Source organism: Ranitomeya variabilis, chromosome 2 (assembly GCF_051348905.1).
Source record: "Ranitomeya variabilis isolate aRanVar5 chromosome 2, aRanVar5.hap1, whole genome shotgun sequence".
NCBI classification, from domain to species: Eukaryota; Metazoa; Chordata; class Amphibia; order Anura; family Dendrobatidae; genus Ranitomeya; species Ranitomeya variabilis.
This window is the reverse complement of record NC_135233.1, coordinates 1,114,184,555-1,114,211,505: the sequence shown is the minus strand read 5'-3', so window position 1 is coordinate 1,114,211,505 and position 26,951 is coordinate 1,114,184,555. Positions and strand designations below refer to the sequence as shown.

The following is a 26,951-nucleotide window of genomic DNA, read 5'->3' as shown; positions in this document are numbered from 1 at the left end:
ATAACCTATGTTATCTATGGCAAAGGTAGCTTTCCTGGTCCCAGGGTCTCAGACCCCAGGGTGCCTTCCTGAGAACGCAGAGAATTTGAAACATTTCACACCTGATGCCTTTGAAGGAAGACATCCGACGTGGAGGGGGCCGTAGGAGGGCAACAACCCAGCAGCAGGACCGCTACCTCAGGCTTTGTGCACGGAGGAACAGGAGCACTACCAGAGCCCTGCAAAATGACCTCCTGCAGGCCACAAATGTGCATGTGTCTGCACAAACGGTTAGAAACCGACTCCATGAGGATGGTGAGTGCCCGACGTCCACAGATGGGGGTTGTGCTCACAGCCCAACACCGTGCAGGACGCTTGGCATTTGCCACAGAGCACCAGGATTGGCAAGTTCTCCACTGGCGCCCTGTGCTCTGCACAGATGAAAGCAGGTTCACACTGAGCACATGTGACAGACGTGACAGAGTCTGGAGACACCGTGGAGATCGATCTGCTGCCTGCAACATCCTTCAGCATGACCGGTTTGGCAGTGGGTCAGTAATGGTGTGGGGTGGCATTTCTTTGGAGGGTTGCACAGCCCTCCATGTGCTCTCCAGAGGTAGCCTGACTGCCATTAGGTACCGAGATGAGATCCTCAGACCCCTTGTGAGACCATATGCTGGTGCGGTTGGCGCTGGGTTCCTCCTAACGCAGGATAATGCCAGACATGTGGCTGGAGTGTGTCAGCAGTTCCTGCAAGATGAAGGCATTGAAGCTATGGACTGGCCCGCCCGTTCCCCAGACCTGAATCCGATTGAACACATCTGAGACTTCATGTCTCGCACCATCCACCAACGTCACATTGCACCACAGACTGTCCAGGAGTTGGCGGATGCTTTAGTCCAGGTCTGGGAGGAGATCCCTCAGGAGACCATCTGCAGCCTCATCAGGAACCTGCTCAGGCATTGTAGGGAGGTCATACAGGCACGTGGAGGCCACACACACTACTGAGCATCATTTCCTTGTCTTGAGGCATTTCCACTGAAGTTGGATCAGCCTGTAATTTCATTTTCCACTTTGATTTTGAGCATCATTCCAAATCCAGACCTCCGTGGGATATTAGTTGTGATTTACGTTGATCATTTTTAGGTTTTATTGTTCTCAACACATTCCACTATGTAATGAATAAAGATTTACAACTGGAATATTTAATTCAGTCTCCAATCTCCCCTTCATCTCTAAACTCTTGGAGCACCTGGTCTACTCCCGCCTTTGCCGCTACCTCTCCACTCATTCCCTCCTAGACCCTTCACAGTCCGGATTCCGCCCCCTACAGTCGGCAAACTGCACTCAACAAGGTGACCAATGACCTTCCGACAGCAAAATGTAACGGTGACCACTCTCTGCTCATTCTTCTCGAACTTTCTGCAGCTTTCGACACTGTTGACCACCCTCTCCTACTCTCTAGGCTCCAGTCACTAGGCATTAAGGACACTGCTCTCTCCTGGTTCTCCTCCTATCTTTCTGACTGCTCCTTCAGTGTTCTGTTCTCTGGCTCCACTTCATCTCCTCTTCCTCTCACTGTCAGGGCTCAGTCCTTGGCCCCCTTCTCTTCTCTCTCTACACGGCCCCAATTGGACAGACTATCAGCAGATTTGGCTTGCAGTACCATCTTTATGCCGATGACACACAACTATACACATCATCCCCCGACCTTACTCCCGCTGTACAACAGAACGCCAGTGACTGTCTGTCCGCAGTCTCCGACATCATGTCCGCTCTCTATCTGAAACTCAACCTCTCCAAAACTGAACTTCTTCTGCTCCAGTCATCTACTAACCTCCCTAAATCTGACATCTCCCTCTCCGTGGGTGGCACCATAATAACAGCCCGGCAGCAGGCGCGCTGTCTGGGTGTTATGTTTGACTCTCTCTCTTTCACCTCCCATACACAATCTCTTGCCCAATCGTGCCGCTTACACCTAAAGAACATCTCTAGAATCAGGGTCGTCCATCTGGCTGTTACTCAGATACATCCGCTCTTCGCCAGTCGTTACACTGGCTGCCCATTCATTACAGGATACAATTCAAAGTACTTGTTCTCCCCCACAAAGCTCTCCACAGTGCGGCACCCCCATACATCTCCCTCATTTCTGTCTATCGGCCTAGCCAAACGCTGCGCTCTGCAAATGACTTCCGACTAACCTCTACACTAATCCGTACCTCCCACTCCTGACTCCAAGACTTCTCCCGTGCTGCGCCAATCCTCTGGAATGCTCTACCCCAAGATATTAGGACCATCCACAACTTGCATAGTTTTAGGCGCTCCCTCAAAACACATTTGTTCAGAGCGGCCTATCACGTTCACTAATCAGTCATTTTAGGTTTGTGTGTGTGTAGCCCATTCACTATCTCCATCTATCCCCCACCCCCTGAAGATGGCTGGACCATCATTGTAAATACATCATTGTAGATACACTCCTGTACTTTGTATCTCACCACCTCATTGTAGATTGTAAGCTCTCACGAGCAGGGGCGGCTTATTGTGCTTTATTATTGTATTGTTAACATTGTTACTTGTGACTGTTGTGTATGAAACTGTTAAACTGTAAAGCGCTGCGGAATATGTTGGCGCTATATAAATAAAGATTACTATTATTATTCAGTGATATCTAGGATGTGGGATTTTAGTGTTACTTTAATTTTTTTGAGCAGTGTGTGTGTGTGTGTGTGTGTGTGTGTGTGTGTGTGTGTGTGTGTGTGTGTGTGTGTGTGTGTGTGTGTATATATACACACACACACACACACACACAAACACAGTATATCGTAGGGGTTGTACTCGCTCAGGTGCGGCGGGTGACACTCAGGAGACGCATTCCATTAAAAGTTCACAGGGTTTATTGCTCCATAAAACATATAGCAAAACAGAAAACAAATAGCCTTTAGCTTAGGCAAAGGAAAAACAAGTGTCCAGCCCTTCAGGCTCAGTCCTGGAGCCTTAACACACTCTGGAGGCTTTCTCCTCCACACACCCCTCCTGTGTTAAGCATTAGCCTCTATTTTATAGATCTAACCACACCCAGGAACCCATCACATGACTAGACATGTGGTTGTGACATCACCACAGGTCCTGAAACACATATAGAGAGGTATGATTATGCCCCTTACCCAGGGGTGAGGTATATGGGTAGCCAGACCCTCCCATCTCTCACAGCTACCCGTAACCCGGACCCAAATATACCAAACAATTCCTTATTGCTTTATGTGCATTACAGAAAACACTGCGGGTTACATCACAGCGACAAGCCATCTCTGTGACACATACCTCCCGTCGCCTATACAACCTTTAGCCACGCTACAATAATATATATATATATATATATATATATATATATATATATATATATATATATATATATATATATAAAAATAATTGGAACAGCACCAAACACAGTACCTTAACAAAGTGCACGAATCCCCAGCCAGCAATCTCAGAAGGCTCCTTGTAATAGTAGAAAAAAAAGGGGGAAACCGCACAGCAGACTTCCAGAAAAAAGTGATGTTTATTTGCCCAAATGGCGTGGCGACGTTTCGGATACAATCCTTTCTTTGCTGACTTGAGAAAGGATTGTATCCAAAAAGTCGCAACTCCATTTGGGAAAATAAACATCACCTTTTTTCTGGAAGTCTGCTGTGCTGTTTCCCCCCCTTTTTTTCATATATATATATTTTTTATTAAAAAAGGAACATCACAATAGTTCACAGTGGTTGCCAGGCCTCCAGACAAACTAAACAGAAAAAAAATGAAGGCAGCACTCCAATTGTTTCAGGTGGAAAAAAGTGAAAAAACTTTATTCTGCCTCACTCATCCTGGGCAACGTAAAAGTAATTGGACAGATTCAATAATTTTAAACAAAATGTTCATTTTTAGTACTTGGTTGAAAACCCTTTGTTGGCAATGACTGCCTGAAGTCTTGAACTCATGGACATCACCAGATGCTGTGCTTCCTCCTTTTTTGATGCTCGGCCAGGCCTTCACTGCGGTGGTTTTCAGTTGCTGGTTGTTTGTGGCCTGTCTGAAGTTTAGTGAAATGCTGCTCAGTTGGGTTGAGATCAGGTGACTCACTTGGCCATTCAAGAATATTCCCCTTCTTTGCTTTAATAAACTCCTGGGTTGCTTTGTCTTTATGTTTTGGGCCATTGTCGATGTGTAGTATGAAATGATGACCAATCAGTTTGGCTGCATTTGGCTGGATCTGGGCACACAGTATGGCGGCTCTGAAGACCTCAGAATTCATTCCTGTGTCCCATCATCCATAAACACTAGTGACCCAGTGCCACTGGCAGCCATGCATGCCCAAGCCATCACACTGCCTCCGCCGGGCTTTACAGATGAGGTGGTACGCTTTGGAACATGAGCTGGACCACGCCTTCGCCATACTTTTCTCTTTCCATCATTCTGGTAGAAGTTGATCTTGGTTTCATCTGGCCAAAGAATGTTCTTCCAGAACTGTGGCGGCATTTTTAGATGTTTTTTAGCCTTTTTATTCTTGATGCTTATGAGTGGCTTGCACCGTGCAGTGAACCCTCTGTAGTTACTTTTATGCAGTCTTCTCTTTATGGTAGATTTGGATATTGATGCGCCGACCTCCTGGAGAGTGTTGGTCACTTGGTTGGCTGTCGTGAAGGGGTTTCTCTTCACCATGGAGATTATTCTCCGATCATCCACCACTGTTGTCTTCCATGGGTGCCCAGGTCTTTTTGCATTGATGAGTTCACCAGTGCATTCTTTCTTTCTCAGGATGGACCAAACTGTAGATTTTACCACTCCTAATATTGTAGCAATTTCTCGGATGGGTTTTTCTGTTTTCGCACCTTAAGGTTGGCTTGTTTCACTTGCATGGAGAGCTCCTTTACCGCATGTTTACTTCACAGCAAAACCTTCCAAATGCAAACACCACACCTCAAATCAACTCCAGACCTTTTATCTGCTTAATTGAGAATGACATAACGAAGGGATTGCCCACACCTGTCCATGAAATAGCCTTGGAGTCAATTGTCCAATTACTTTTGGTCCCTTTAAAAACAGGGTAGCACATGTTAAGGAGCTGAAACTCCTAAACCCTTCATCCAATTTTATTGTGGATACCCTCAAATGAAAGCTGAAAGTCTCAACTTCAACTGCATCTGAATTGTTTTGTTTAAAATTCATTGTGGTAATGTCTATAACCAAAATTAGAAAAATGTTGTCTCTGTCCAAATATATATGGACCCAAGTGTGTGTGTGTGTGTGTGTGTGTGTGTGTGTGTGTGTGTGTGTGTGTGTGTGTGTGTGTGTGTGTGTGTGTGTGTGTGTATGTCTATGTATACACAGTACAGACCAAAAGTTTGGACACACTCATTTAAAGATTTTTCTGTATTTTCATGACTATGAAAAGTATACATTCACACTGAAGGCATCAAAACTATGAATTATCACATGTGGAATTATATACTTAACAAAAAAAGTGTGAAACAACTGAAATTATGTCTTATATTCTAGGTACTTCACAGTAGCCACCTTTTGCTTTGATGACTGCTTTGCACACTCTTGGCATTCTCTTGATGAGCTTCAAGAGGTAGTGACCGGGAATGGTCTTCACTTCACAGGTGTGCTCTGTCAGGTTTAATAAGTGGGATTTCTTGCCTTATAAATGGGGTTGGGACCATCAGTTGTGTTGTGCAGAAGTCTGGTGGATACACAGCTGATAGTCCTACTGAATAGACTGTTAGCTGCTTTTTTCTTGCCATAATACAAATTCTAAGTAAAGAAAAACGAGTGGCCATCATTACCTTAAGAAACTAAGGTCAGTCAGTCCGAAAAATTGGGAAAACGTTAAAAGTGTCCCCAAGTGCAGTGGCAAAGACCGCCCCAGGAAAGGAAGACCAAGAGTCACCTCTGCTTCTGAGGATAAGTTTATCCGAGTCACCAGCCTCAAATCGCAGGTTAACAGCAGCTCAGATTAGAGACCAGGTCAATGCCACACAGAGTTCTAGCGGCAGACACATGTCTACAACAACTGTTAAGAGGAGACTTTGTGCAGCAGGCCTTCATGGTAAAATAGCTGCTAGGAAACCACTGCTAAGGACAGGCAACAAGCTGAAGAGACTTGTTTGGGCTAAAGAACACAAGGACTGGACATTAGACCAGTGGAAATCTGTGCTTTGGTCTGACGAGTCCAAATTTGAGATCTTTGGATCCAACCACCATGTCTTTGTGCGACGCAGAAAAGGTGAACGGATGGGCTCTACATGCCTGGCTCCCACCGTGAAGCATGGAGGAGGAGGTGTGATGGTGTGGGGGTGCTTTGATGGTGACACTGTTGGGGATTTACTCAAAACTGAAGGCATACTGAGCCAGCATGGCTACCACAGCATCTTGCAGCGGCATGCTATTCCATCCGGTTTGCGTTTAGTTGGACCATCATTTATTTTTTCAACAGGACAATGACCCCAAACACCCCAACAGGCTGTGTAAGGGCTATTTGACCAAAAAGGAGAGTGATGGGGCGCTACGCCAGAAGACCTGGCCTCCACAGTCACCAGACCTGAACCCAATCCAGATGGTTTGGGGTGAGCTGGACCGCAGAGTGAAGGCAAAAGGGCCAACAAGCGCTAAGCATCTCTGGGAACTCCTTCAAGATTGTTGGAAGACCATTCCCAGTGACTACCTCTAGAAGCTGATCAAGAGAATGCCAAGAGTGCGCAAAGCAGTCATCAAAGCAAAAGGTGGCTACTTTGAAGAACCTAGAATATAAGACATAACAAAAAAATGTTAATATAAGACATAACAAAAAAGTGTGAAACAACTGAAATTAAGTATATAATTCCACATGTGTTAATTCACAGTTTTGATGCCTTCAGTGTGAATGTACAATGTTCATAGTCATGAAAATACAGAAACATCTTTAAATGAGAAGGTTTGTCCAAACTTTTGGTCTGTACTGATATATATATACATACATACATACATACATATACACAGTGAGGTTCATATATATTTGGACAGAGACAACATTTTTCTAATTTTGGTTATAGACATTACCACAATGAATTTTAAACAAAACAATTCAGATGCAGTTGAAGTTCAGACTTTCAGCTTTCATTTGAGGGTATCCACAATAAAATAAGATGTATGGATATCTATATCTATATATATCTATATATATATATATAATTGTCTAAGGGGTACTTCCGTCTTCCTGTCTGCAACTTCCGTCACGGAAATCCCACGTCGCTGATTGGTCTCGCCAGCTGCCTGTCATGGCTGCCGCGACCAATCAGCGATGGGGACAGTCCGATTAGTCCCTCCCTACTCCCCTGCAGTCAGTGCCCGGCGCCCGCATACCCCCCTCCAGTCACCGCAAACACGGGGTTAATACCAGCGGTAACGGACAGCGTTATGCCGCGGGTAATGCACTCCGTTACCGCTGCTATTAACCCTGTGTGTCCCCAACATTTTACTATTGATGCTCCCTATGCGGCATCAATAGTAAAAAGATGTAATGTTAAAAATAGTAATAAAAAAAAAAACCTGGTATTCTCACCTTCCGTCGTCGGACGATGCGCTCGCGCCTGCCGCCATCTTCCGTTCCCAGAGATGCATTGCGAAATTACCGAGAAGACTTAGCGGTCTAGCGAGACCGCTAAGTCTTCTGGGTAATTTCGCAATGCATCCTGGGAACGGAAGATGGCGGCATCCGCGCGCGCATTGCCAGTACTTCGCTGGATCCCTGAGGGTGAGTATAGAACTATTTTTTATTTTAATTATTTTTTTTAACAGGGATATGGTGCCCACACAGCTAAATACTATGAGGGCTGTGTTATATACTGCGTGTCTGCTATATACTGCGTGGGCTGTGCTATATACTATGTGGGCAATGTTATATACTACGTGCCCTGTGTTATATACTGCATGGCCTGTGTTATATACTGCGTGGCTGCTATATACTGCGTGGGCTGTGCTATATACAATGTGGGCAATGTTATATACTACGTGCCCTGTGTTATATACTGCGTGGCTGCTATATAGTGCGTGGGCTGTGCTATATACTATGTGGGCAATATTATATACTACGTGCCCTGTGTTATATACTGCGTGGCCTGTGTTATATACTGCGTCGCCTGTGTTATATACTGCGTGGCTGCTATATAGTGCGTGGGCTGTGCTATATACTATGTGGGCAATGTTATATACTACGTGCCCTGTGTTATATACTACGTCGCCTGTGTTATATACTGCGTGGCTGCTATATAGTGCGTGGGCTGTGCTATATACTATGTGGGCAATGTTATATACTACGTGCCCTGTGTTATATACTGCGTGGCCTGTGTTATATACTACGTCGCCTGTGTTATATACTACGTCGCTGCTATATAGTACGTGGGCTGTGCTATATACTATGTGGGCAATGTTATATACTACGTGCCCTGTGTTATATACTACGTCGCCTGTGTTATATACTGCGTGGCTGCTATATACTGCGTGGGCTGTGCTATATACAATGTGGGCAATGTTATATACTACGTGCCCTGTGTTATATACTGCGTGGCCTGTGTTATATACTGCGTGGCTGCTATATACTGCGTGGGCTGTTCTATATACTGTGGGTAATGTTATATACTACGTGCCCTGTGTTATATACTGCGTGGTGTTGTGAATTCTGTTGTGGGTTCTGCTCTTGGGCTCCCTCCTGTGGTTATAAGTGGTAGTGCTGCTGTTTGACCTTTACAGCAGTCATCAGGTGCTACCACTTTGGACGGGGCTATTTAGTCTGGCCTCACCCTTTGGTGAGTGCCAGTTGTCCATTGTTTTCTGGAGAATTCACATCTCTGCTTGGTTTCTCCTGCTGGATTGTCCAAATCATCAAAGATAAGTCCTGGCTTTGTTTTTGCAGTCCACATGCGGTGGACTTTATAGTTCAGTGAATTGCTATGTTTTTTCTTGTCCAGCTTTGTCTGTGTAAGGATTTATTCAGCCAAGCTGGAAGTGTAGTGCCCCCACTGCCGCAGGGCCGAGGGGTACCCGGTACCGGGCCTCTGAGTCTCTGCTCTGGGATTGTCACGGTGGCTAGACCCGGTCCGTGACCCTGCTGAGGGGCGTACAATAAAGGTGGAGGTATGAGATGATGTTATGGTGCGGTGCAGGGCGCAGTCAATAACGAGGACACAGGGATGCAGTCTCTTTACTGAAGGTGTCGAGGTCCTCAGTCTGGGATACGGTTAACCGGGCTGCGCAAGTCCAGCCTGTCCAAAGGCACATCAGGAGTCCCCTTTACAGGTGGGAATCAGTGTCTACCTTCTAGCGCCTAGGTGTTGTAGTCCTTCCCTGCTTGACACCCCGGGATAGTCCTCACAACTGCTGTGTTTGTCTCTGATGTTCGTTCTCGCCATCCCCCAGATAACGTGGCTGGGAAGCACCCGTATGACAGGGTAGGCCTGGAGTTCTTCCGGGAGCCTAGAGTCGCCCCTCTCCCACAGCTGCCTCCGTTGTCTGCTTAGGTGTTTTAGTGAGACAGCCAACCTATAATTGGCTGTCCTGCCGTGGTTTGAAGTAATGCCTGTAGCCTCTTACTTGCTCGGCGTTCCGGCCACCAACTGTTTGCGCCTCAGAAGGACGTTGCCTCGATATTACAGCACAACTCCTTCTGGTCCTCTTTTCCTCTCTTCTGCATTCCCGTTACTCACTGGTTTGTTCGGCTTCTTGGTGTCTGCCAGGATCCCATCCCTGACACGTCCTCCCTCTAGCTCTTCCCAGCTACTTCTGCCCACTTCCTGTCCAACCCCCAGTTTTTACCAGAGTGTGGGGAGTGGCCTACTAGATAGAACCACCCCCCCTGGTGGCCGGAGTGTGAAGTGTAGTGTCAGTGTTACCTGGTCAGGTAAACTCCCTTAGTGCAGTCAGACGTAACATCACTCCCCCTTAGCGGCAGAGCGACATTACTGCAACGACCAGGACTCTGGGGCGCTGCCCTCCCCCCCGGTTAAATCCAGTACTCCCGGACTGGGAAAACAAGAACAACAATACATGTTAACAGGAAACACACAACAATTTGAAATCTCATAAACAGTTAAACATAACAGTGCTTCCCTTTATGGGAGGTGAGGACTTCTTGAACGTTGCAAAAGTTAGGTCATGCACAGTTTAGGACTCTCAGTTCAGTAGTTGAAACAGCGGGAACCCCGGGTAAACAAAGGGGCCCCCTTTTAAAAGTTTTTGGAGCAATTCACCGTCCATTGCCCTATTGTCCATTTTAAAACCTGTAACAAAAGATATACACACAAACATTTTCAACTAAATAGCAGCCCTCACTAATATCTCCAAGCTTTGTAACGGAGGGGAGTTTGATTCTTGGTGCTGCGTGTTGACCTTCGCAGCACAGGGGTTGCTATTGGCCTAACAGGGCCCGCTATGCTTGCTACCGCTGGTGTAGTGCACTGTCTTCTAGCTATACTTCTAGTGAGTCTGGGTAGTACTGGCAGGCTGGAGCTCTCAGGGCTGTTGCTATCAACAGTGGGTACAGCAGATTCACCGATAGAGGGAGGATCTGCCGGTTCAACGGTTGATATGACATCTTCAGGTGGAGCTCGTTGAGGTTGCGGGGCCGTATGATCTGCTACCATCATTGTTTCTGGTGGGTTCGGCTGGGGGAATGTTAGGACAGGTACCACGATGGCCTGATTTATCTGAGTCCAGGACTGGGGAAAGTCACCAAGGACAGTGTGGATCATCTTCTCCTTTTCCACAGGCGGGGAGATTCCTGGGGCAGTTTCCCTCTCCCTCAACTTATCAGGGCAGGCCTTAAGGTGATCCCTGGATATCGCTGTCGAGGTCTCTCCTCCGTCCTTGCTGATGAGACAGACCTTCGTGTTGTCGAAATCGGATGGCAGGATGGTATACGGTTCCGCTTCCCATTGGTCATCGAGCTTGTGTAGTCTCCTCTTTCGCTTAAGTACTTGCTCACCAGGTGACAGGGGAATCGCAGGAGCGTGCTGGTTGTAGTCCCTTTCTTGTTTTTGCCTAGCCTGGGCGAGACTTCTTTCCACGCACTCCTGTACTTTGCGGTACCTTCACTGCCTCTCCGCATCCCAATCTGCATCCGGTAAGGTGTCTTCGGGGACTAGGACCCCCATGTCCAGATCAACGGGTAACTGGCTAGGCCTTCCTCGCATCAGGTACGCTGGAGTACAGTTGGTGGAATTTACTGGGATGTGATTGTATATATCCACCAAGTCAGGCAACTTCGTCGGCCACAGGTTCCGTTCCTCTATGGGCAAGGTCTTCAATAAGTCGATCACCACTTGGTTCATCTTTTCGCACATCCCATTGGTTTGAGGATGGTATGGCATGGTTCTGATCTTCTTACACCCGTACAGTTGGCAGAACTCTTGGAACACTTCTGCTTCGAATGCTGGTCCCTGATCGGTCAGTACCTTCTCCGGGTAGCCATGGGGCCTACAAAAGTACTCTGGAAGGCCTTGGCGGCAGTCCTGGCAGTTAGATCCTTGACAGGGACAACCACCAAAAATCTGGAGTAGTGGTCTACGATGGTAAGAGCATAGACATAGCCTGACCGGCTAGGCATCAGCTTTACATGATCCAGCGCGACCAGTTCGAGCGGCCGTTTGGTGATGATAGGCCGCAGGGGAGCCCGTTGGCTACCACGGTCCTTCCTGCGTAGGCTACATGGACCACACTCCCGACACCACTTCTCAATGGCTCTCTTCATGCCAATCCAATAGAACCTCCCTCGGAGTAGCCTCTCTAGCTTCTTCCATCCGAAGTGTCCGGCTCCATCGTGGTAGGCTCCCAGAACCATGGGCGCATGTCGCCGCCTTGGCACCACTATCTGCCACACCAATTCATGAGTACGTGGGTCGGTGCTCCTCCGGCACAGCTTGCCATCATGGATAAACAGTTTGCTTCTCCCCTTCCACAGCTGTTGGGTCTCCTGTGGATCATCTGGGCCGGGATGCAACCCTGCCTGCGTCAAGAGCTCTTTCACCCGACGGACCGCGGGGTCACCATCCTGGGTTTCCGCCCACCCGTGATGGGGCAGGGGATTCAACGTGGCATCCGGTTGGTTCTTGTGCTTGTTCCTCACATGATGGGAGTTCTGAGTGGCTTTAGGGCGATGGAATGCAGGCAGCTCCACCTCTTCAAGTGCCTCCGGGTCTTCCTCTGCTTCTGGCAAGTTGGGCATTCGAGACAAGGCATCGGCATTTGCATTCTTGTGTCCTGCCCGGTACTTGATGGTGAAGTCGTAGTTGGACAGCCGAGCCATCCACCGCTGTTCCAAGGCCCCGAGTTTGGCGGTATCCAGATGCGTTAACGGATTGTTATCCGTGAAGAAGGTGAATTTCGCTGAGGCCAGGTAATGTTTGAACCTCTCTGTCACTGCCTAGACGATGGCAAGGAATTCCAGCTTAAAGGAACTGTAGTTGTCAGGGTTCCTTTCCGTGGGACGGAGTTTCCTGCTGGCGTAAGCGATCACCCTCTCCTTGCCGTTCTGGACCTGGGACAGCACGGCTCCCAATCCCACATTGCTGGCATCCGTGTACAGCACAAACGGTTGGTCGTATTCAGGGTAGGCCAGTATCTCTTCTCCCGTCAGTGCCGACTTCAAACAAGTGAAGGATCCTTCCAGCCCCTCGTTCCAGTCAAAGGGGACGTTCTTCCCCTTAGTCGTCTTTGATTGGCCCACCAACAGGTCTTGCAAGGGCACGGCCTTCTTGAAGTCTTTAATGAACCTCCGGTAATAGCCTACCAGCCCGAGAAACTGCCGGACTTCGTGGAGGTTGCTGGGCTTCGGCCAGTCTTGGATCACCGTGACCTTGTCGGGGTCTGGGGCTACTCCATCAGCGCTCACCACATGGCCCAGGTACTGCACTTTGGGCTTCAGCAGATGACATTTGGACGGTTTCACCTTTAAGCCAAATTTAGACAGGGCTTCAAACACCTCAGCTAGGTGCTTCAGATGGTCTTCGTAGGTCTTAGAGAAGACAATGACATCATCCAAATACAGCAGTATGGTTTCAAAGTTCTTGTGCCCCAGACAGCACTCCATCATCCCCTGGAACGTCCCCGGGGCATTGCACAATCCAAAGGGCATGTAGTTGAATTCGCAGAGACCCATCGGTGTCGTGAAGGCCGTCTTCTCTTTATCCGCCTCCGCCACGGGAACCTGCCAGTACCCACTGGTGAGATCTAAGGTAGAGAAGTAATTAGCAGATTTTAAAGCAGCCAGAGACTCCTCTATCCTGGGCAGTGGGTATGCGTCTTTATGTGTAATGCGATTCAACTGTCTGTAATCAACACACATCCTCATTGTACCATCCTTTTTAACAAGGACTAATGGAGCTGCCCAGGGGCTACAGCTGTCTCTCACCACCCCAGCCTCCTTCATTTCTCGCAACATGTCCTTGGCACACTGGTACTGAGCTGGGGGTACAGGACGATATCTCTCTTTTATGGGTCGGTGATCTCCCGTGGGGATATGATGTTGGATCCCCTTCACCTGTCCAAAATCTAAGGGGTGTTTGCTGAATACCTGCTCGTACTCGTGAACCACCCTGTAGGCCCCCTGTTTTTGATGGGATGGGGTAGAGTCAGTGCCCACATGCAATTCCTGACACCAATCTTTCGTGTGCCCTGGAGAACCGTTGTCCCTCGCCACGTTTGACGGGACCAAGGGTTCAGGTGTCTGTATCACACTATTGCTAACAGTGAACAGTTTGGCGAGCGTGACATATTTGGTGAGGTGAACCTCTTCCTCCCCATAATTGAGGACACGTACGGGACCCTCCCCTGGCGGACGTCGACCACCCCCCCGGGTTGTCAGGATAGTAGGCCTATTGTCTGAATATACGGGTTCTACCAAGGCCTGGTAGTCTTTTCCCCTGAGGCCTATGGGTGCCCGACACCATATTAATATCTCACTCCTGGGGGTTATTGCAATGGGGTTTGAATCACTCACAGTGACACGACCAATCTCACCACCAGTCAGCTCTACCTGCTGTCTCTGCATCAGAGCTCTGATCTCTTTTTGCAGGGCGCGTTGTTCACTGTGGCCAGCGATTTCTGCTACCTTTTGCAACAAAACAATAACTTCCGCAAGGCAATTTTCTATAACATTGGTACCGATAGTCATCATGGGATTACATTCTCGACGATCAATATCAACAAACACAATCCCTTGGGCTTCAATTCCACCCGCCCCACCTTGAGGGTGACCTCTTTATACCCTACTTGTGGCAACGGCTGACCATTACTGGCTATGATGGTGAAATCGTCATCAGGGCCACGAGTAATATCGGTGTCCTCCCAATACCGTTTATAAAGCACATAAGGCATAGTCGTCACCTGGGAACCGGTGTCCAGCAGAGCGTTCATGGGGATACCGTCGACCACAACAGGAAGAACTGGTCGTCCTCCAACGTATTTGGTTCTCCAATGCGGTGGGCCTGATCGTCCTACTCCTGGGGGTTGGCCCTTTGCCCCAGGGGTGGCTCGTTTAAAGGACAGTACCTTGCCAGGTGGCCCACCTGATGACAGCGGCGGCAGATGGGTCGTCCGTCCTGATGGAAGCGATCGCTGTCTCGGCCTCTGGTCGGGGGAGTTCTCCTTTGTCGCATCCAGGGGACATCTTCTGGTCCGGAAGCCAGCTGGATCTTCTTCTTGGGGGCCTCCTGTAGGGACTGCACCGTCCGGGCTAGGGCAGCATTGCTCCTGGTCAGCTCTTGCATCTGGAGGCGGAGTCCTGCAGGGGAGTCGTCCTCCAGGCTCTGGGCGTCGGCCTCGGCAGCAACTGGAGCATCCGACGCCACCTCCTGGTGGTATGTGAGAGAGGGGCGCCTGGGTGGTACTGCGCGGCCGGGTAGTCGCTCCTGCAGCGCCTGGATAGCTCTATCCTTGAATTGCGCAAAAGTCAAGTCTGGATTCTGCATAGCCAGGAAGTGTAGTTGGCCCCTTTGGTGACTGCACAGGAGCCCCTCAATGAACCGCTCTTTCAGAAGTTTATCCTCATCCTGCAGGCTGCCGGGGTCACTCTGCTTAATGGCCCGCAGCGCCTCCTGGAGATTAAGGGCATAGTCCCGTAAGCTATCCTGCGGTCTCTGTTTGCATCCATAGAAAGTCAATTTAATTTCTGTAGCAGTACGGGTATCGAAGGTGGCTTTAAACTTCGCAAAAATCTGCTGTGCCGTTCCCTTATCTGCGGCGGGCCAGGACTTTACTTCTCTCAGAGCCGCCCCAAAGAGTTGGCTGATTATCATATGAACCTTCTGAGGCTCTGTTAGGGGATAGAACTCGAGCAGGCTGCAGATCCCTTCTTTTAAAGTCAGTGAATTTATACGACTCCCCGGAGTATCGTGGGAGCCAGGTTGCTCCAGGCAGGTACGGCATGGAGAAGGGCATTATGGCTTTCGTGGAAGCGGCAGCGTCCGACTGGCTGAGGGGGGCAGCGGGTTCTGCGGCAACCGGTGGTGGCATAAGGGCCGCGGCTTCGCCCGCCGCGGGGTCCGGAGGTGCCCCTGCGTCTACGGCTGCGACCGCCACCTCCTCTCCTCCCGACTCGGACATGGCTGTCCCTTCCTCCCACTAACCTGCTGGAGGTCCGAGTTCTTCTTCCGGGATTGGCGCTTTATCGCGCTTTCTCGTTCCGCGCTTCTGTTGGCTGGCTCCGCCCACGAAGCTAAGGCTCCTCCCTCCGTGCGCGGCAATGGCGAATTGTGGCGGGAACTTTTGGCGGCAATCCTCACAGTAATGGCAACTCACAGTCTTTCCAATAAAGTACGGTCTAAGCACAGTTCAATCACAATTCCAAGGCACACATGACCCGCTCCTCGGGCTTAAGTAGATCCTGTTCGTGACGCCAAGTTGTAGCGCCCCCACTGCCGCAGGGCCGAGGGGTACCCGGTACCGGGCCTCTGAGTCTCTGCTCTGGGATTCTCACAGTGGCTAGACCCGGTCCGTGACCCTGCTGAGGGGCGTACAATAAAGGTGGAGGTATGAGATGATGTTATGGTGCGGTGCAGGGCGCAGTCAATAACGAGGACACAGGGATGCAGTCTCTTTACTGAAGGTGTCGAGGTCCTCAGTCCGGGATACGGTTAACCAGGCTGCGCAAGTCCAGCAGGTCCAAAGGCACATCAGGAGTCCCCTTTACAGGTGGGAATCAGTGTCTACCTTCTAGCGCCTAGGTGTTGTAGTCCTTCCCTGCTTGACACCCCGGAATAGTCCTCACACAACTGCTGTGTTTGTTTCCGATGTTCGTTCTCTCCGTCCCCCAGATAACGTGGCTGGGACGCACCCGTATGACGGGGCAGGCCTGGAGTTCTTCCGGGAGCCTAGAGTCGCCCCTCTCCCACAGCTGCCTCCGTTGTCTGCTTAGGTGTTTTAGTGAGACAGCCAACCTATAATTGGCTGCCCTGCCGTGGTTTGAAGTAATGCCCGTAGCCTCTTACTTGCTCGGCGTTCCGGCCACCGACTGTTTGCGCCTCAGAAGGACGTTGACTCGATATTACAGCACAACTCCTTCTGGTCCTCTTTTCCTCTCTTCTGCATTCCCGTTACTCACTGGTTTGTTCGGCTTCTTGGAGTCTGCCAGGATCCCATCCCTGACACGTCCTCCCTCTAGCTCTTCCCAGCTACTTCTGCCCACTTCCTGTCCAACCCCCAGTTTTTACCAGAGTGTGGGGAGTGGCCTACTAGATAGAACCACCCCCCCTGGTGGCCGGAGTGTGAAGTGTAGTGTTTCCAGGTCAGGTGAACTCCCTTAGTGCAGTCAGACGTAACATCACTCCCCCTTAGCGGCAGAGCGACATTACTGCAACGACCAGGACTCTGGGGCGCTGCAGAAGCTCTGAAGTTGCAGAGTTACCCTCCATGCCTTTATTTAGGTGTGGAGATTTTTGTATTCTCTGTGGTGGATTTTTGTAGTATTTTTATACTGACCACACAGTACTCTGCCCTGTCTTTTCTTTCAAGGTAGTGTGGCCTCCTTTGATAAATTCTGTTTTCAGTCTGCGTTTGCAATTTCCCTCTCCTCTCACAGTCAATATTTGGGGGGGCTGTCTTTCCTTTGGGAATTTTCTCTGAGGCAAGATAGTTTTCCTGTTTCTTTCTTTAGGGGTAATTAGTCCTCCGGCTGTGACGAGGTGTCTAGGGAGTGACAGGAACATCCCACGGCTACTTCTAGTTGCGGTGTTAAGTTCAGGGTCTGCGGTCAGTATAGAGGCCACCTACTCCAGAGCTCGTCCATGCTGCTCCTAGGCCACCAGATCATAACAGCGTGGCCTGTGTTATATACTACGTCGCCTAATAAATAATAATCTTTATTTTTAAATAGCGCTAACATATTCCGCAGCGCTTTACAGTTTGTGTTATATACTGCGTGGCTGCTATATACTGCGTGGGTTGTGATATATACTGTTTGGGCTGTATTAACACATCAGGTATTCTACAATATGTATGAATGTATGTATATAGCAGCCACACAGTATATAGCACAGGCCACGTAGTATTTGTCTGCTATATACTACATGGCTCCTACATACTACGTGGCCTGTGCTATATTCTGTGTGGCAGCTATATACATACATACATATTCTAGAATACCCGATGCGTTAGAATTGGGCCACCATCTAGTATATCTATATACACACACAGCAAGGGGTGTACATTGCTTCAGCATTTCGGCTCAGATTTTGGTAAGTAAATAGCACTATGTCATTAGTCATATGCTAATGCCCATCTGACGTGTAATTTACTGTGAACTATCATTCTCTGTAAGGTGCAGCGTCACCAGAAGACCCCGGTGACCCCATTATTACATACCTGTGGTATCATTTCCTGGACTCTCCTTCACATCGCTCACACACGGCTGATCGTCCATCATCTGTTCTTCATCCTCCACTTTAATACCAGTCAGATCTCCGCCCTGATATCACATATATAACAGCTCAGTACAATACAGCAGACATCACCAGAAGACCCCAAATCTCTGAGCGCGGCCCCATATAGATGTGGTGGAGGCCGAGCTTCATCTACCTGGTGACTCTCCGGACAGTCCTGGGAATACAGAGGAGACGGACATCTCTCCGGAGGATTTCTTACACTGAGTCCATCTGTAGGAAACAGACGAATGATTGTTACATGGGATGATGGGAGTAGTATCCAGGTGACTCTATAACAGACATGAACGTCCCCCTCCTTACTCTGCTGATTGTTTTTATGCCCAGTCTCCTCTTCTTCATCTATGACCTCATGTAGAAGCTGAAGACTCAGCTGCCTGTGATCCTCATTTTTTAGGTGTAGAGGTGTACAGTGGCATGTAAAAGTTTGGGCAACCGTTATTGTGAAAAATTAAGCAAGCCAAAAGATGAAATTATCTCAAAAAGGCCTAAAGTGCAACATGACACATTTACTTTGTATTTTCGATGTGAGGCAGTGACCGGTGTCACATGTGAGGGTCGCTGTGTGTTCCCACCAGGATGTGCACAGAGGCGTTTTGAGGCCATGGGAGTGAATTGCAGTCACAGGTGTAGCTGTGATTGTAATGCAGAATTAAAGTGAGTATATGTCTTGGACAAGCTATTTGTCCAGGGCAGATTTAAGAAAACCTGCTGGGCTTTTATTTTTTAAATGGACTACAGGATGGTAGTGGGGCAGTCTGTTTCCGTCCTGGGCGGGTTATCCATGCGTCCCATGGCCACAGACTCCAATTAAAAAACCTGCAGTAAAGGGTTTGAGCGTGTCAATGACAGTTTTGTTTTTGCAAGAGTGCAGAGCAGAAGGTTCTGCAGAGCTGCACCAGTGGGAGGTAACACAGGCAAGTGGAGCCAAACAGCCAAGGGAGCTGAAAAGCCTGTCACCTAGAGTGCACACGGTGGTGCAATCGCCCACAGCAACCAGTCTCGAAGGTGGACTGGTGGGTTTATTGGCTGCTATCTGGAGGATATGTTTCCCGGCTGCGATCCAGAGAATATCGTGTGCTGTGTATTTTTGTGAGTTGAACATTAAAGAGACTTTTTTGCTTTGAACTTTGCAGGATCACTGTCTCATCACTGCATAGTGTGCTACCGCTGCACTACAGAGGCAAAAAATAAACAAACATGCCGAATATGAATAACACATACAATATTGTAGGGAAAATATGTATTTGTAGGCGATGTATGGCAGTATAGGTACCTTCACACGAAACGACGCTGCAGCGATAGCGACAACGATGCCGATCGCTGCAGCGTCGCTGTTTGGTCGCTGGAGAGCTGTCACACAGACCGCTCTCCAGCGACCAACGATGCCGAGGTCCCCGGGTAACCAGGGTAAACATCGGGTTGCTAAGCGCAGGGCCGCGCTTAGTAACCCGATGTTTACACTGGTTACCAGCATAAAATGTAAAAAAACAAACAAACACTACATACTGTGACAAAACACTCCGGGATCGCCTTTGCTGGGGTCAAAGGTCACGTGGTTTGTGCATTGAACTCTGAGGCGACAGCAGGTTTCCAAGTAGACTGACCTCAGGTCAGGTTTATTAAAGTGAAAGCAAATACAGAAAACAAAACATAAAAATAAATCCTTGCCTGTCCGGCGCTAACTATACAAATACGTTCCTATCTAACAACTGGGGGGCTTCTCCCACCCAGCTAACATTACACAGATCACGAGTACAGCTCTCACTCACGTTGGTGTCACACAGACAGGCATTCTGTGTGCCCCAGGCTGACACCTGAAACCTCCAGCTGGTCAGCCTTTATTCCTGCACTTATTAACCCCTCAGTATCCTGAAGATACTGAGAGGCCTAATTCACATAGGACAAATACCTGGGCGAGATATACCTGCCCCCGACTACCAGACCGACATGACTCTTACATATCCTCCCCCCCTGCTCAGACCACTCAGGTCGAGCAAGAATACTCTCGAAACAGTGTACTCGGGACAGGGCATCAGCGTTCCCCATCTGCACCCCGGAGCGGTGCTCCACCGTGAAAGAGTAAGCCTGCAGAGCAAGGAACCACCGGGTTACCCGACTATTACGGTCCTTGTGGAGATGCATCCACTTGAGAGGGGCATGGTCCGTGACCAGCCTAAACTTCCTACCTGCCAGGTAATATTCGAGGGAGTCGAGAGCCCATTTGATGGCTAGGCACTCTTTTTCAATCACGGCATACCTCTGCTCATGTACATTCAGTTTCCGACTGAGGTAGAGGACCGGGTGTTCGACTCCGTCCCTTACCTGGGAAAGTACAGCTCCGATACCAGTATCAGAAGCATCCGTTTGCACCACAAACTCGCTGCTGAAATCAGGAGTCACTAGTACGGGCTGAGAGCACAAAGCCCGTTTCAGGCTGTGAAAGGCCTCTTCAGCTGCTGAGGTCCATTTTACCATGACGGAATCCCTCCCTTTGGTAAGATCCGTCAAGGGGGTAGCCATGGCCGCAAAGTTGGGTATGAACTGGCGATAATAGCCGGCAATGCCCAGGAAAGCTTGAACTTGTTTCTTGTTCACTGGTTGCGGCCAGCCCTGAATTGCCTGTATTTTGTCGATCTGGGGTTTAACCACTCCTCTGCCAATCACGTAGCCCAAGTATCGGGCTTCTGCAAGGCCGATGTGACATTTCTTGGGATTCGCCGTTAAGCCTGCGTCTCTCAGGTCATCAATCACCGCCTGTACCTTCCGGAGGTGAGCTTCCCAGTCCACGCTGTAAATTATGATGTCGTCTAGGTAGGCAGAGGCGTACTGCCTGTGGGGCCTCAAGACTCGATCCATCAATCTCTGGAACGTTGCTGGGGCTCCGTGAAGTCCAAATGGCATGTAGATATACTGTAACAGCCCTTCCGGTGTAGCAAATGCCGTCTTCTCTCTGGCCGCCTTGGCCAGAGGGATCTGCCAGTACCCCTTTGTTAGGTCCAGGGTCGTAATGTATCGGGCTTTACCCAGCCGATCGATCAACTCATCGACCCGGGGCATAGGGTAGGCATCAAATTTAGAAACCGCATTCAGTTTCCTAAAGTCATTGCAAAACCGTATAGAGCCATCCGGCTTAGGTATCAACACGATTGGACTGGACCAGGCGCTGTGCGACTCTTCAATGACTCCTAAGTCCAACATTGCCTTCACCTCCTGGGAGACGGCTTCACGGCGTGCTTCCGGAATCCGGTATGGCTTCACATGAACTGTAGATCAATGGCCACATTTGTCTGTGCTAAAAACTAAGGAAATGTGAAATATGTGAAATGTGAATAGCATACTGGCTTATGAACTTTATGAACAAACACATGAGATTTTTAGCACAAGATTTGCAAACGTTGTGAGCCCATTCACCAAAACGTCAAGGTAATCTCAGATCGAATGGGTAACTACACTGACTGCCTGGTGTGAACACTTACCTATGGTATCTGAGCTGACTGCCTAATGTGAACACTTACCTATGGCTAATAACAGGATAAAGCCTACTTCTATAGGAGGCTCAGAACCAACTGTGTTGAGATGTAATTAAAACCTGGAGAAGGGCAGGACGTTCAAGTCAGAAAATAGTATATAGTAAATAGATCAACTGACCGAACGTGCTGTACTTTCACTTTACGGCGCTCAGTCAGTGTGGGAAGCAGACGGCAAGGGACCTGACAGACATCAGATGGTGAGTATGTAGTGTTTGTTTTTTTTACATTTTACACTGGTAACCAGGGTAAACATCGGGTTACTAAGCGCGGCCCTGCGCTTAGTAACCCGATGTTTACCCTGGTTACCAGTGTAAAACATCGCTGGTATCGTTGCTTTTGCTGTCAAACACAACGATACATGGCGATCGGACGACCAAATAAAGTTCTGAACTTTATTCAGCGACATCACAGCAGGATCCTGATCGCTGCTGCGTGTCAAACTAAACGATATCGCTAGCCAGGACGCTGCAACGTCACGGACCGCTAGCGATATCGTTACAAAGTCATTTCGTGTGAAGGTACCTTTTGACCGGCAGTAAATTAGCATCTGTTCTTAAGGTACCGTCACATTAAGCGACGCTGCAGCGATAGCGACAACGATGCCGATCGCTGCAGCGTCGCTGTTTGATCGCTGGAGAGCTGTCATACAGACCGCTCTCCAGCGACCAACGATGCCGAGGTCCCCGGGTAACCAGGGTAAACATCGGGTTGCTAAGCGCAGGGCCGCGCTTAGTAACCCGATGTTTACCCTGGTTACCAGCGTAAAAGTAAAAAAAACAAACAGTACATACTCACCCAGCGTCCCCCAGCTTCTGCTTCCTGACACTGACTGAGCTCCGGCCCTAACAGCACAGCGGCTTTCACTTTCACTTTAGGGCCGGCGCTCAGTCAGTGTCAGGAAGCAGAAGCTGGGGGACGCTGGGTGAGTATGTACTGTTTGTTTTTTTTTACTTTTACGCTGGTAACCAGGGTAAACATCGGGTTACTAAGCGCGGCCCTGCGCTTGGTAACCCGATGTTTACCCTGGTTACCAGTGTAAAACATCGCTGGTATCGTTGCTTTTGGTGTCAAACACAACGATACACGGCGATCGGACGACCAAATAAAGTTCTGGACTTTATTCAGCGACCAGCGACATCACAGCAGGATCCTGATCGCTGCTGCGTGTCAAACTAAACGATATCGCTAGCGAGGACGCTGGAACGTCACGGATCGCTAGCGATATCGTTTAGTGTGACGGTACCTTTAGGCTGCAGCTCATCACAAAGGTCATAACCTATGTTATCTATGGCAAACGTAGCTTTCCTGGTCCCAGGGTCTCAGACCCCAGGGTGCCTTCCTGAGAATGCAGAGAATTTGGACCATTTCACACCTCTGATGCCTTTGAAGGAAGACACCAAATGGGACCTAGTGCAGCCTGACAATTTCTATTTACTATGGGAAAGAAAGGTTAAGACAAAACTAATGTATTCAATGGTTAAGTAGCCATGGTCCAGTCACAAACCAGCAATTAGAATATTAACATGAAAGGCTGGTCTAGAAATCTGATCTCCTGACTAAGCCTATAACTTGGGCCCAACACAAAGAAAGTTGTTCGCAGATTGAGGGCAGCCAATGATGTGATCCATTTCATATCCCCCTCAGGGAACAGAATACCAGACTGCATAGCTCTGTAAGTTTCTCCCTTTTAATTTATAACTGTTTTGCATATTTGTGCCACTTTTATTCCCATATTTTTATATCCTGCTATTGTAAGCACTGCACCTTTTCTATTAACGCTTAAAACTTTAATAAGTTTGAACCTTGCATGCTCTAAAAGAATCCATAGCCTTAGAGTGTGTGATCCTGGTGACAGACAGTAGTAGCACTTCCTGGACTCATCGCCCGTGTGTTTGGTGAGGGGTGTCAGCGTGTGTGAAGTGGGGTGCATGGTCTGTGTCGGGTGTGATTTATGCTCCCATTGCAGCATAGGATTAATGCTGGATTGAGAGGAGGTAGATTAACCCTTGCAGGCACAACCCTAGTCACGTGCTGAGAAGCGGGTACGTGACAAATATAAAAATAACACAGTATTTTTTGGACTGTAAGACTCACTTTGTGCATACAAAATTTGAGAGGAAAGAGGGGGTGCGTCTTTTAGTCCGGATGTGCTTTAGATCAGCTGTGGCGGGGAGCAGCAGAGGAGCAGGTCACAGGAGTCTTTTAATGAAAATTAATCTTCTCTGCTCCCCACGCCCATAAGCCCCCCCACAATGCACTGAAGCCGACACCGAGAGGTGGGAGCAGAGAATATCCAATCTCTTTAATAGCAGGCACACGTGATCCCCCAGTGTCTGCAGCTAACCGTGTGCCCACTATTAAAGAAGATGAATATTCACTGCTCTCCACGCCCATAAGCCCATATGCACTGAAGCCGACACCGAGAGGTGGGAGCAGAGAATATCCAATCTCTTTAATAGCAGGCACACGTGATCGCCGAGTGGCTGCAGCTAACCGAGTGCCCACTATTAAAGAAGATGAATATTCACTGCTCTCCACGCCCATATGCACTGAAGCCGACACCGAGAGGTGGGAGCAGAGAATATCCAATCTCTTTAATAGCAGGCACACGTGATCGCCCAGTGTCTGCAGCTAACCGTGTGCCCACTATTAAAGAAGATGAATATTCACTGCTCTCCACACCAATAGTCCTGGGGGTGGGAAGCAGTCAATATTCTGGCAGCTGACCTCAGTGTGTGGAGACCCATGGCAGTGACGTCATGGCCGTTTACACGCTGAAATCAGCTGCTGGCATCAGCACAGGACACACTGCTGCAAGGGAAGGAAAGTAGAAATGCCCTTTGGCACGTTTGGTACGTCGTCGTCGTACCCATTGGGCTGTAGTATTTACTATTAGTCCTTTGCCATTTTCTAACACAGGAAAGCAGCTTTGCCGGCTGTGTATTGGCGCTACCCTATTTAGTTTTTGTATCTGTTATCACATAAGGGTCGGCTATTATATTTTGTGCAGCTATGGGCATTTCCTTTGTGCCAGAGGGTTATTCTATAACCTTTATGTGCAATCTGGGGTTTTTTGGGGCTGTCTATAAGTATTGAGTGATGATTATCTTCTATTGGAGGGCGTTGTTCTTTACACACTTTACACGCCAGTGTTTAATCCAAGGTAGTTACACTGCCTGTCATTATCAGTGGACTATTACAAAGGTATATATATATATATATATGCTGCTTACATGTACCATTGTATTCTCATTGTATTTGGGTAATGCTGTCTATATAGGTACCGTGCCGCATGTCATCTTTTAATGGAGACTAGGAGTTAAGTGTGGGTTATAGCCTTATTAGGGGCTTGTATGGTTGGGGCATAAAGATGCTCCTGTTTTAGTTGTTTTTAATGTTCGTGTCTTGTTATTGTCTGTTATACCTAAATAATAATTGTTATTTATATAGCGCCAACATATTCCGCAGCACTTTACAATTAAGCGGGGACATGTACAGACAATAAATTCAGTACAAGCTGAGACCATTTACACAGTGACATTAGGGGTGAGGTCCCTGCTCGCAAGCTTACAATCTACAAGGAAATGGGGGGGGGGGGGGGGGGGGGATACAATAGGTGAAAAGTGCTCGTTATTTCAGGTCTGGCAATTATAATAAATAGGGATTTTCATATAAAGCTGCATGATCCGGTCATCAGCCCGCGTGTTTAAGTGCAATAGTCAAGTATCAAGTGCAGTTATCGTGTGCATGGAGGGTGTGGAGACAGATGAATAGTAGGGGGCAGATTCAGAGTAATATTTGGAAGGAGGGAACAGGGCAAAGTTAGTTTACTGAGTAGTTGATGTGGTAGGCTTGTCTGAAGAGATGATGAATAGGTCGGGGCTAGGGATCAGTCTGATTCCCTAGGGAAGTGCATTCCAGAGAGCTGGCGCAGCACGAGAGAAGTCTTGGAGACGGAGTTAAGCGGTGGTATAAGTTTTGCCATATCCAAATGTGTGGTGATCCCCATTTGTATGACCCATCCTGCTTCTCTGTGTTCTAGGAAAGTAGAAATGCTTAATTATTATTATTATTATTATTATTTTTTTAAGTGTGCAACGTGATGGCGACCATGTATAACAGGATGGGGGGGTCCATGTATAACAGGATGGGGTGGGGGCTGTATACCGGGATGGTCGTTGGTGGGCCTTGTATACCAGGATGGGGATGAGGGGGCCATGTATACCAGGATGGGGATGAGAGGGACCATGTATACCAGGGTGGGGATGAGAGGGACCATGTATACCAGGGTGGGGATGAGAGGGACCATGTATACCAGGGTGGGGATGAGAGGGACCATGTATACCAGGATGGAGATGAGGGGGCCATGTATACCAGGATGGGGATGAGAGGAACCATGTATACCAGGGTGGGGATGAGGGGACCATGTATACCAGGATGGGGATGAGGGGACCATATGTACCAGGATGGAGAGGAGGGGACCATATGTACCAGGATGGAGATGAGAGGGACCATGTATATCAGGATGGGGATGAGGGGACCATGTATACCAGGATGGGGATGAGGGGACCATGTATACCAGGATGGGGATGAGGGGACCATGTATACCAGGATGGAGATGAGGGGACCATGTATGCCAGGATGGGGATGAGGGGACCATGTATACCAGGATGGGGATGAGAGGGACCATGTATACCAGGATGGGGATGAGGGGACCATGTATACCAGGATGGGGATGAGAGGGACCATGTATACCAGGATGGGGATGAGGGGACCATGTATACCAGGATGGGGAGGAGAGGGACCATGTATACCAGGATGGGGATGAGGGGACCATGTATACCAGGATGGGGATGAGGGGACCATGTATACCAGGATGGGGATGAGGGGACCATGTATACCAGGATGGGGATAAGGGGACCATGTATACTAGGATTGAGATGAGAGGGACCATGTATACCAGGATGGGGATGAGGGGACCATGTATACCAGGATGGAGATGAGGTGACCATGTATACCAGGATGGGAGATAATGGTACAGAATTGGAGAACATTGCATTACATTAGTGTCAGTAGCAGATTCACCCCCTCCCCCCATAACAGTGACTCATGACCACATTTTTTTGTTCCATTTTTTTCTATTTTCCTCCTCTAAAACCTAGGTGCGTCTTGCAGTCCAAAAACTACGGCAGTAATTTTTTACATTTTAAAAATAACAAAAAGGAAAATTAGCTAGGATAATGGCTTGTTCACCATCATTGTTAGAAAAGGCAAAGGGAAGTGACGCAAATTTCCGAGCCTTATAAAAACCCAGCCTCCTCTAACCTTGTGCCAAAACACAGCAGCCATGGGTTCTTCTAACAGCTCACTCTGAAAATGAAAATGGTAGAGACCAAGAAAGCAGCAGAAGGCTATAAGAAGAGAGCAAAGTTGCCCTTTCCTCAGTTAAAAATGCAATTAAGAAATGTCACCTACACATAAAGTGTGATCT

General features: G+C 48.5%; 1 protein-coding gene across 5 annotated transcripts in view; it reads right to left on the bottom strand.

Annotated features, from left to right (window-relative positions):
* LOC143808873 (uncharacterized) overlaps positions 1-26,951 on the bottom strand; it is a 623,474-nt gene that overhangs the window by 528,700 nt on the left and 67,823 nt on the right. For 2 of the 5 annotated variants that reach the window (XM_077292022.1, XM_077292021.1), the window contains exons 5-6: positions 18,064-18,140; positions 17,851-17,953 (exon numbers count right to left, since the gene is read on the bottom strand). The exons of the other annotated variants lie outside the window; for them this stretch is intronic. In XM_077292022.1, coding sequence (XP_077148137.1) covers positions 17,851-17,953; positions 18,064-18,140 — 180 coding nt within the window. The remainder of the gene's footprint in view (positions 1-17,850; positions 17,954-18,063; positions 18,141-26,951) is intronic. 5 annotated transcript variants of the gene reach the window in all.